The sequence below is a fragment of the Syngnathus acus genome, chromosome 13, assembly GCF_901709675.1.
Source record: "Syngnathus acus chromosome 13, fSynAcu1.2, whole genome shotgun sequence".
Taxonomy (NCBI): Eukaryota; Metazoa; Chordata; class Actinopteri; order Syngnathiformes; family Syngnathidae; genus Syngnathus; species Syngnathus acus.
The window spans coordinates 9,165,160-9,177,335 of record NC_051098.1 but is presented as its reverse complement, the minus strand read 5'-3'; the positions used below and the strand labels follow the sequence as shown (position 1 = coordinate 9,177,335).

The following is a 12,176-nucleotide window of genomic DNA, read 5'->3' as shown; positions in this document are numbered from 1 at the left end:
TCTACTGGTAACTTGCAAGAACTTTTGACAGCTGTCCATGATTGACACAAACCCAAGCCAAGTGATTACATTTATTTTAATCTATACACTATCAGTCAAAAGCTACATTTTTGACCCGGGGATTTATTGAGCATTGGTGAGGATTCCTCTCTACTTTGACATAGTACTGTATGTTAGTACAAATGTTCAATACAGCATATACGCAGTATATTTTCTTCAAAACAACGTTTCCTATTGTTTATAATTTTGATAGTAATTTCAGTAGTTAAAATTTGCACTGGATTATTTTTGGGGATATTTCTGGGGATATAAGAGTAGAACAGATTGAATAAAAATGCACTCGACACTTTTCAGACATAGATTTGCTAAATTTATTGAAAAATGTCAATCACTTCCATTACAATTCACAATTAAATGCTTCGTGTTGGTCTATTACATAAAATCTTAACAAAACATTACAATTTGTGATTGGAAGGTCACAAAATACACATTCCACGAATTTGAGTTTTTTTTTAAGGACCTGTAAAATGAATTAAAAACAAAAGAGGTGATTTACCAGCCACATGCTGCCTGCATGGCAAATGATTGATAAATACAGTACCTTCAGTCACGCCGTCTATCTCTAGTTTTTTTATCAAGATGTGATGATAGTTTGAAAAAAAATTAAGAGGCAAAACATTTCCAACAATTATTTGAATAATATTCTACAGTCAGGTCATAGTTTTAACGATGACAAAAAAGTGTTTTGTTTTTTTTAACAAGAAACTCACCCTTTAACTTTTGAAAATGATCTAATTGATTTATACAAAAAATGCACTGAATTATAAACACAGAAAAATTCTAGAAATGAGAAATCCAGCATACAGTATCAGTACTAAATGTTCCCCTTTTCAAGCATTTAGAAACATTTTAGAATTACAATTTCTTTGTGTTTCTGTCTGGAATGTAAGAATAAAGTGTCATAGTGCTACATTTTACAAATGTTTGTGACAGAATTGTGAGGAATTTTATTGCTAAAGTAAAGAACCCATCCTCATTATTCTTATCAGATCTTCCTAACAATGCCATTGCTAAAAATGCATATAGTTGTCAGTTTGACTTTATGTAAATGTTAAAAACTTCAACAAACATTTGATCAATTATAGTGCTAGATGTGTGTTTCCTCTGGAATGTTAGCAAGTTTTTTCAGTGTTTTTTTTTTTTTAAATAAATGGAATTCTATCTGTGCAATACTAAAACATTACATTTTTGCTTTTCCCATTACAAGTGGAAAAAAACAAGAAGCTAATTCATTGTTTTACCCTGTGTTAACCCGTATGACCATAACAGGCCTCATGGTAGGAAGTAGCATTGACAAGACTGAACATGTCTTTCCTGACAAAAGCAAGAAACTTCTTCAGAGGGCAGAGGGGATGACTGGAATTTCGCTCAATGGAGCTACAAAATGTGGTGTTACTTGTTACATCCTCTCCATTGTACAACACCCTGATAAAACATCCTCCATCTCTTGCTTTTGGCCTCTCACCTTTGCCAGCTTTCTGCTCCTGCTGTTGCGGAGTCCCTGCGGGGCTTTTCCACAATTCAAATACCAATCTTGCTGCAAAAGGTGGGAACTTGGCCTCCTCCAATCCCAAGGCACTAAGCAAAGGTGCCACAGTTACGTCATGAGCTGAGGAAAGAGTGAACACCTCTTTGCCTCCCGCTCTTGGCGGCCGGCTACTCGCAGCAGCCTTGGCGACTCGTTCCATTTTGGTAGCGGTTCGGTTGAGGTAGGGGTACATTGCCAGGAGTGCATATTTACGATACAGTCCCACTCTTCTCCGATCTATTTCATCATTGAGCTGTTGTTGACGAATCACAGCAAACTGCGCCATTGTTAGACACTCCCCTGTGCTACCATCTTTCCTGGCAACGCATGGAAAAGGAAGACCGTGGCACAAGTGGCACAGCAGAGAGTCGATTGGGTTTGCGGCTCGGAGGTTACGGGTTGGAATATCTAACGTGCGTGCCATGTCGATGTAATTTCTTTCTAGTTCTCCATTGGCCACTCGGAGACGATATTGTCTCTTCTGCTCCTCTTCAAGATATCGGTTCCTGGCAGGGCAATCGCAAGCAGAGCCACAGAACAAGGTACTCCCCTGGTGATGTACAGTCAGCTTCTTCCAATTGAAATCAGGGAGGAAACCAAAGAGGAACGCCAGTCCACTCTGAAGTGTGCGGCTCTTTCCTGTGGTCTCCACCCATACCTGTTGAGGTGACCAGTCGGAGGGAACAAGGCTGTGAGGCTGGTAGGCTTGGCGAAGGAGTTTCCCATTACGTAGGTGCTGCACCACACCTGAAGTGAAGCATACAGTACATACAACTAAATGCATCAAACAATCACAATTTCCCAAAATAAGATCATTCATTTACAGCAAGGTATCATTTTACCCCTGGTAACTTTCCACAGGAATTAGGGGAATACTGTACTTGAAACTTTACAGAGATCTAACTGAGCTTTTGGAAAATTGTAACTTACATCAAATCACAGAAAAACTAAAAGCGACATTTCAGATTATCACAATTTTTTTGAAAGAGCTGTGAGCGTCCCTGGAATCATATGAAAAAAATACTGTATTGCCTAATGCCTACCAGTTTGTGTGAGCTCTCCCATCTCACAGCGATTGTGGTTGGGTAGACGAGGGAGGGAGGTCAAAGGGGACTCCCAGTGTCCAAGGTTTCCCTTGCCCATATGATTTATGAAGGATCCCAGCAGAGGGTGTGACGGATTTCTGGCAAATATACAATACAAAGATGCGGTGCTCAGTTTCTGATCCACATTCCTATGCTGATGTATTTTTGAAAGTGTCAATACTATATGAGCTCTGAAATAAAACTGTAAAATAAAAACAAAAAGCTTTACACACAGTTGGGTGTCAATACTGACAGTGACTGGGAGTGTAACATGTTGTAGCAGGATTTAAGAATGTGTTTACATTTACACACACAGACCGGTATGCTCGCAGAAATGCACAAACAAAAAGAGGAATGATGGCAGCAAGGGGAGCAGTTGCTCATCTGGTTTGAAAAATGATTGGAGATTACGGTTTGATTTAACAAATCTGCTGGAGCTGCAGCTCAAGTCAGATTAAAAACACACAACTGTGCACACAACTGTTACCATCGTGAACATAGGTCAGATCAAGGCCTTATCACTGGAAAAAAACAACTTTTGTCATTCCTTTTACACCACAACGTTACACTGAACTTTTGCGGTCATTATTGAATGTAATGCATTTCATGTGAATGGGTTGGGAACATTTTTCATATGAATAGATTGGGAATGTTCCAACAGTCGATGACATCAATTTAATAACCAAAAAACAATGGATAAGACCATTCACTAAACCTCATTGTGGTACCGAGAAACCTCATCCTGTACTCAGCATTTATTATGGCACTGCTCGCAACAAACCTAACCTACACTTTAATAGAATTAAATAGAAACATGTAGTTACATGGGGTAGAGTCAGATAAGCTTAGGCTTCCTTCTACTCCCTTTTTGAACAAATATGATTTTACGATAAAGGAAAATTATAATGCAATATCTTTTTTGTTTTATATTCTATTGTACTATGGAGTTATCATTTTTCTGTATTTTTTATTTTTTTCTTGTATTTCTTTAATGTTCGAAATAAACGTTTTAAAAAAAAAAAAAAAAAAAAAAAAAAAAATCCAATGGACTAAAACATGGCACTGTATCATCTGGGTCAGGTCAGTGATGGCATTAGTTAATGTGATTTTGAATCTCCTTAACCACAAAATCCACGTTTGCTGACTTGCTTAAGGTCAAGGACACACTGAAAATAATCAAATGGCCACACCACTATGCCAGCTCTGAATATTAAGCACAACACAACCATGACACTGTTCAGAGACACTGTGACAAATACTAAAAGTATTGGTGGGGAATGATTTCAGTGACTTAATGGGAGAGAGAAAAATGTATTTCATTCTAATATGCACTATGTACTGTTTATATTCATAGTTTGGTGCAAGTGAGCCAGTTCTAGGCACCCTGTCAAGCTGAATTGCATGATTTGCTTTAGTAACTGGAGTGTTCCTTGAATCATACTAGTGTCAACAATTTTGTTGCACATAACAAAAACTGCAGGTGGGTTTGTCTTGATGTTCGAGCATCAAACAAGAACTGGAGGAACTACACATACAATAGAAAAAAGTGTTACAAAACACACCCAGTGAAAAAATCACAAAAATCAACAGAACAAAAATATGTCTATACTCTCCACCACATATTCTACATCTATTTACTTAATACACGGTAGGAGTTCAATTAATATAATCCAGACCACTAATGCTTTGAGATTAAGAGGATATTTCTCAACCATATGAATTTCAATTCTGCACAACATCAACACGTTGTATCAATATTGACATTTAAGACTGGACGAAAGCCAGGAAAACCTGAATGAATGAATGAATGAATGAATGAATAAATAAATAAATACAGGTAAATGAAGAACATATAATGGTTAATTAAAAGAAAGCAAAATGACACGTTATGTAATCTGCAAATTTCACGTCATATTGAGTGAACTAAAACAAATAAGACCCTGGTGAGGATAAAGTGATGAATGAATCTATTTTGCATGAATGAATGGAATGCCAGTCAATATGAAACATGGCAGAGTACCTGCTAACGGACAGGGTGCAGTTGATGGCTGGGCGTTTGGTCTTGGGTATGGCGTAGAGAGGGTAACGGTCCCCATGGCGAATCATCACATGAACAGCCAGCAGCTTATAGTCTGCTGGACTGTGACCTGAAAATAAAAAATCATCCAAATCACACAGCAAACCTCAGCAAAGTGATGTAAGATGTATTAGCATATTTTTTGGGTTGCTTTCTATTTTTGACAAGACTGCTCTAAAAACATTTACCTATAATCTGTACACACGTCAATTGAGTAAAGTTTTTGAATTACAAAACAACCCATTCACCTGCAAAACAACTCAAAACAGCCACCACTAAATTCTAAATTTAAGTTGTTTTTTTTTAGAAATTTATGCCACCAGGGTGACAGCAGATTAGCCTACAAGTGTGGCAGAATAACAATGAACTGGGTATCACAGAGAAACCAAACAAATCATGACAAAGGGATCACTGACTATTATCTCTCATCTAAAGCTAAACTGAGGTATGCAGATAGTTCCGGTTAGTGGTGAGTAGTTCTTGTCATTGGTATCAAGGCATGTTGTCAGATTGGTAGTGTGAGCACCTTCCCAGGCTTGTTCAGTATGACTGGGGGTGTTGCAGTAGCCATAGACTTCAGATATGGGGTTGGGTTTCTCGGTGTGGCGCACAGGGAAAACCCGCTTTCTGGTCTTGCCCTGAGGCACCCGAAAAGCAACATCAGCAGCGTGGAGAGGTCTCTCCTCCACAAGAGGAGTAATAGGGATTAGATTGACTGCAACAAAAAAAAAAGGCACACAAAACAGTGTAGACATGTCAATAATTAGGGGGAAATAAAGAAAATTTAAAACTACAAAAATACATTTGTTATAAATAAATAAATTAAATTTTTTTTAAATAAAATAAAAAATAAAATACTGGCAAAGTCTGAGCAAATAAACACTATAGTGCAACCAGCAAGTTGCCTGGACACAAATGACCAGTGATCCCCGTGAGAAAATCCATTAGGTTCCAGAGGCATTGTATGAATTGGAAGACCCATTCAAAAGGACTGAATCAAAAGAAACTAAACTGGCCTCATGCCTTTTTCACAAGACCAATGTCACAAAATAACAGAAAAACAAGTCAGGAAAGAAAAACAATTTCATGAGGCAGTGCTACAAATTATGCACTGCGAATAAAAATGATAAAATAAAAAATGCCATCTTCGGTGGTACCATTAGAGAAAATAAAACCAGCACTATAACTAACTCTTGTGACTTTTAGGATTGCCCGTGTGTAGTCTACTTTTTTGTGTGGTGTACATACCGTAAATGTGCAGCAGTGTAAACGTTCAAGGGGATAGGCCTAGTCAGCCTGATAAAAAATATATATCCTCGAAAGATTTTGGAATTGCAGACAAACTCAAAATGTGTTGTAAGCAGGAGAGGTTCACTACATAATGCAAAAGAAAATGATTCTTTGCTGATAACATTTGGGGTGTTGCAACATGCCTAGAGAAAATTCCAAAAATTCTAAACAATCATTTCAAGCCATAACACCAGAGGTGAGCCGTGCAGATAAAACTTTATATCCTAACGCAGATAATTTTATATCCAAATTAAATTATATTCCAATATTTTTAGTTTGCTGAATATACACACCTTGTCCACATATATACAATATACAATAGTCTGTTTTGATTATTTGTTTGATACTTACAAAAGTTGAAGAGAATATACAACATTCAGTTATAGAGTTGACAACATTACAAATTCCATTTTAAGTAATTTGATGTCAATTTCAATGAAAATACAATGCAATTGCTAAAAGGGTTATTTTTGCTCTTATTTTTTAATTACTAAACAATGAGCGCTCTTATTTTTTAATTACTAAACAATGAGCCGCATAGCTATTCAGCCGATGAGTAATTGAGAAAATATTATCTGTATGTCTTCTCAAACTTACCCATGATGAGAGAGAAGAGAAAGCGTGCTGCAACAGCGGAGAGCATTTTGTCGACTGTGCACAGACTTGAGGCCCAGTCACACACACTGCAGTCCATTCAGAACCACAGCCAGTCTCGCTCTTACATTCTGTCACCCCCGCCCACCAATTGACACACGCCTGCCTGAGCTAAACAAAATTTGGAAACAGCTCTCTCCAGGCACATACACAAAAGGGCTTTTGTAAAAGACTGACACATATTATGGATGGATACAAATGAATTTGGAATTCGACATAGCACAATCCCACACTCACAAAACTACACAATATGACAGTAATCGCTTTCCCTATTTCTTTCGTTTAATTATTTTTCTTTTACATTTGTCAGTCTTTCCTCAGTAATGTAACTTATTTGCTGTCGCTGAGGCAATGATTAATCGAAGCGACCATCCAACGTGTTATAGCCGCATCGCTACCCAGCCAAAGCTGGTGTATGTGTTCACTTGTTCAAAATCAACTGATGATATTCAAATCATTTCAATTATGAGACACTTGCACTGTATTGATAGCAGTACAAGAAAGTCTCACAACTGAAGAACAGATGCATATTTTCTTCAGGAATACCATACAACAGCTTCACACTGTTTGCTTTCCTAGGCCGGTGGCAACAGTCTCAATGTATGCAATTGCCGTTTCCTTCAATTCACTTTGGCTTAAAGGGATACTAGTCAATACCTACTGTTAATGTAACGCTGAACAATGACTATTGTGTACAAAGGGGCATTCCACAGGTGATGCGAGCGAGTGCCCACAGCTTCTCCATGTATTTCAGAGCACCCAGAAATCTCATAGTATTTTTAGGATGTCCAGAGGGGACTTGACTTTGTTTTGGAATGAATGGGGTATCTTCAACAAGAGAGCAAGAGGATGTGTGGCTTCGAAATAAAAATAAACACGGTACCTTTCTTCGTGGGAAGACCACAGTAATAGATGAGCAACTTGTGGTCAATTCACTGTTATATTTTGTAAAATTGAAAAGGTAGGCTATGAGAAAAAAATCTTTAATACAGGATTAAATGAAATCAGTGATGATGCATCTTAGGTGATATGAATGATTCAATGAAAGAGATGAAGCAAAAAACGGATGTCCTTCTGTTATTCTGCTATGACGAAGATTAGACTGGACAAATGAAGCAGGAAAATTGTTCCACATTTCATTGGCTGTAACTGAAATGTTGGAAAAAAATGCACTCATATTATGGATGTACTATGATTTTTGGCAAATTTACATAGTAGTCTGATTAGTAAGTGCACTTACAGAACTGAACGGTGAAACTGATGATGGCCAGTGCTGCTCCACTAACCACCAACAGGAGGAAGAAGCAGTTACGAGCCAACATAGTGTCATGTGGACGGTCCACGTCCCTGTCCGTTAGCCATGCAGCCTTCAGCCAGTACCTGCAGTCTGTAAAACATACAGTTCAATGACTTCATTTAAAATAAGACACATAAGGAACAATCTTAAATAAAGATCTAGAATGCAAAATGAATGTACTGCATTAACACAGAATTAACTTGTGTTTATGAACCATGAGAATAACTGCTTTTCAGACAATTTTAAAAAATACCATCTTGCTTTACTTACCTAAAACCACATCATTCAAGTTTGTATTTTATAGTGCTCTCATATAGCTACTTCCAAAAGAAAAACTGTTACGTCATCTTCCCAAATGCTTTCTCAAATATTTTGCTCATAATTGTATGAGGTTTTCTTTTAATAGTAATTTCAGACAAGATTAATAGACAAAACAGAAAGAGCAGGAAATTAAAATTCCTTGATTTTAGTGAGTTTAGTACACTGTCATGCCACCACTTTGCTCTTGGTGGCCCTGCTTAAAAAGAGTTAAGGTTAAACAGCCACTGGATAGTTTGTGTGTTTTATTTTACCCTTTACTTTCTGCACTTGATGAGTCTACTAAATTATGGAGGCTGGTTCCATTTTCCTCTAACCTCAACAGCCACACAGGCATACTACAAATAGTCAGCACAAGGAAAATAGAAGGTTGGAAATGATGCTGACACAAGAGGGGGAGGAAAAAGTGCACTTAATGTAGCCTTGCAAAAATGACTGCCATTAGTCGTTCTAAAGATAGCACAGGTCTCTCACTAAAGCACCATAAAATGATCCTTGCTTCTGACTCTTCACATCATGCTGGAAAATGCATCATGTATGTCATCATCCAGCACAACTAGGAGGTCTAACACAAAGTAATTTTACCTTACTGGCATAAACACTTTACTCACACTTTTTCCAATGCATTTGAAAGGATGAATAGCGGGGGTCCATAGGAAGTTATTTATTTGTGAATGTTTCCGTTTAACTTTATAAAACAGACTACTGAGCCTGATAGCTCAGTACAATTATTAAAACGGAGATGTTTAACGTGTGCTTAAAGGATTCAAACGAAGTGACGCGTTGGAGTTTGCATTATAGTTATTTTTTGTCATCAGTGTGAATGTTTGGGTCTATTCTGCGCAATAACAGTCACTATAAAATACGGTGGTTGATCCATTGTAATAATCGAGGGAGAAAATTCTCTTGGTAGCAAGCAAAACACCGGTATGTGCAAGAATGCCCAGATGATGTTGGTGCAGTATATTGGCATCAGTGACGTGTCCTGCTAACACTATTACTGTTAGCTTCTTAACAAACGAAATGCTAACGAGCAAAAAACCCTTGCACAACATCTCCCTCCCTGAATCAACAGCACTTATTAAGGAACAAATGTCTTGTGTCTCCTGTTGACTTTTAACTTTGAGTAGACGCCAGCCGGCTCGCATTCAAAACTCCAGACGGGATGAGGATAATCGTTTTACCTGCCACATATACAATGGAGAAGACGATCGAGCCCTATAACGTTTGCACATCACAAGACAGAATAAATGCATTAGCTGTTTACCTGCAGAAACTGGACCACTTCCCTACGCAGCGCTTGGACTTTGTGCACCGTCTCTTTTTCCGATTACGACGACAAGCTGTGTGAAGTCACAGTTATAAGGATGCTAATACGCTTTACTTCCGACCCACGCTTTCAAACGTATAGAAAAGCTCCCCAACTATAGCAGTAGTACGTAGTAGTAACAAACAGTAATAGTGTAATGTACTTAATAGTAATACTAGCAATAGATGCAATCTGTAGATCAGTTATAACCTTCAGCAATTTGAAGTTCATTTAGATTCTAGATTAGAGGTGTTTTTTAGCTGTTTTTTTTTAAATTCACTTTCAATATTTGTTGTCATTGCAAAGAACGAAATGCGGCTATCAGATTAAATTGTTATGCAAGATATTTAGTTGGAAACACTAATAAGACGTAAATTCCATATTTTCCCTTTATGAACATTGGCAAGTCTGAAAAGAGAAGGAAAAAAATCTGGCTTGACGGCTTAAGGAGACGCTTATTTATTGACATATATTGTGTTTAATTGTCTGAGTAGAAATTGAATCCAGTTGTATAAGCACTAAGGACCAAATATTATGCTTTTGTTTTGTAAGGTTGCTATCCGGTCGTTTTTTGCTCATTGTCCGTTTATCCAGTATTCTAACCTGGCAGCGATAAGCGGAATAAACAATAAAGTTCAACCCAACACCCCCATCTAGTGGAGCACTGTGAACAGTGCACGTGATGCCTGTTCCTCTTGAAGTTCACCACCTTTGAGTGGTCTTTTTCCCATTGTTATTTTTGCAACCCACTCCACTAGATGTTCCACCTCCTTTTCATATCCTTTTCTCTCTTATCATGATTATGATAGTATTATAATTAGTACTGTAGTGATGTGGATTGTGTGTCTGGCAGTGAAACCTTGGTAGATAAGCAGAATTGCTTCAACCTTTTTGTCATGTAAAACAAAATTTGAAATGAAGTTGTAATAAGTGTGTTGTAATTGCCGAAATAAACAAAATCAAATAAAAAAAGATTAGGACTGAGTCCCATAAATGTTGTTTGAGCCGCAATTTCAGCACTCGCTTCACAATATATTAAAAAGTTGAATCTACAGTCATGTTTTTAAGATTTGCAGAAATAAGAAAATGAATGACACTACCAGTGGCCAATCTCAACAGACATTGGATAATTTCTGCTAGTATGGAGGAACAAAATTAGGTCTGAGTTTTAAATGAAAAACCTGACACAAAGCCAAGAGCCACATGGACTGCAGACAACCGCATGCTAACAGTGGCTCAGACTAACACATGGCATCTGCTAATCAATGTCACCCTTCCAGCAGCATGCCTATATGCTGTTGCATTTGTATACAGTGGTTTCCTTTTTTCAAACCCGCTGAGCTTTTGCTAGTCTAACCAGAAAAACTCAAATACTCAGACAACCTTGTGTTTGTGCTACAAACTGTGTGTCTCTTTTTGTCCACTTTCACCTCAATAAACATTCTTTAGTATTACATAATAAATATGTGCACATTTTATTGTAAATAACACACTAATGGAATAAATTTGCCATGCGTTGTACTCTCTTCATATAGAATGAATTGATTCAGCACTTTTAGTTGTGGATATAAAATCACACTGATATAAGCAGCTGCCTTTTTTACAGTATTTGCTCGCTAGACACATAAGGCAAATGGTAGCGCTGCAGTTAGGATTTCAAGTCTCAGAAAAACAGCATGGTATGGGAGGACAAAATCAATAGAGGGGGGGGGGGGGGGGTCTAGGAAATTATTTAAATTTGTGGCATTGAAGTGGTGGGACACCCCATGATACTTTTTTTCCCAGAGGTCAAAATCCCTGGCCCATGTCCACAAGCAGAAACTTTCTGAAACAGCCTTGCAGTCATCTCTTAATTTAAAAAAAGAAATCAGTAGCGTGCGTCTGTAATTATTGATGATTGAATGAGGCATGCCACAGGAAGCTAGAGGCCTTTGGTCAGTCATTGTCTTCAGATGACTCCTTTCATGCAGTAATTTCTGAAGGAATGGCAGTCATATGAGCTGATCTGTGAACGTGCAACCATTTATTCGAATTTTTTCGGGAATAGAAGTCATGGGACAGGCTGAGACAGGGTGATTAGAAATACGCATTTGCACATGAGTGGGTGAATGCACCTTTGTTGCCATGTGACTTCTTTCACTCAATATTATCAGTGTATGCCTCCACCTGAAAAACCTTTCTCAGACCTGGTTGCTAAGATGATAAAACAAATCCAAAGAGTAATCAATAGAACGCAGACCTCCAAACATGTTCATCTATCTTGTAACATGTCACTTGTTACATGCAGTGTGTTTCTACGAACATGGCAAAGATCCTTCTAAATGGCTTTGGCATTAGCATTCCCGTTTTTATTGTTGAAATAACCTGGATAGTTCAGCAGACCATCATGGATCACCTGCAAAAGCTCACATTGCTCCCAAAACAATTAACCCATGTGTCAAAACTAAATTATTTTCTGTCCCCTTAATGCATTGTCCCTTTGGCTTTGTGAAATGACTGCAAGTCAAGTGCAATGGCTGAGGCCTAGCTAACAAAATGAAATTTTGCATAAAATAAAT

The 12,176-nt window shown here is 37.8% G+C and overlaps 1 protein-coding gene across 2 annotated transcripts; it reads right to left on the bottom strand.

The window, feature by feature from the left end:
* Positions 1 to 347: 347 nt before the first annotated feature.
* On the bottom strand, positions 348 to 9,680 carry pxylp1 (2-phosphoxylose phosphatase 1). Of its 2 annotated transcripts, XM_037268007.1 has the most exons (6): positions 9,577 to 9,680; positions 7,935 to 8,081; positions 5,277 to 5,465; positions 4,694 to 4,820; positions 2,632 to 2,771; positions 348 to 2,335 (listed from the first exon to the last, which is right to left on the bottom strand). In XM_037268007.1, exons 2-6 carry the CDS (start codon positions 8,014 to 8,016, stop codon positions 1,308 to 1,310), a joined length of 1,566 nt encoding a protein of 521 aa, XP_037123902.1. In that variant the 5' UTR covers positions 8,017 to 8,081; positions 9,577 to 9,680; the 3' UTR covers positions 348 to 1,307. The 2 variants fall into 2 exon arrangements, with proteins under 2 accessions (XP_037123902.1, XP_037123901.1); XM_037268006.1 differs by lacking the exons at positions 7,935 to 8,081; positions 9,577 to 9,680 and adding an exon at positions 6,638 to 7,179.
* Positions 9,681 to 12,176: the final 2,496 nt, after the last annotated feature.

Coding starts and splice junctions, on each gene's coding strand:
- pxylp1 (XM_037268006.1), bottom strand. CDS start 6,734: ATGGACTGCAGTGTGTGTGACTGGGCCTCAAGTCTGTGCACAGTCGAC. Junction 2,772..4,693: donor TGCACCCTGTCCGTTAGCAG/GTACTCTGCCAT, acceptor TATATTTGCCAG/AAATCCGTCACACCCTCTGC. Junction 2,336..2,631: donor GGGAGAGCTCACACAAACTG/GTAGGCATTAGG, acceptor GCTTCACTTCAG/GTGTGGTGCAGCACCTACGT.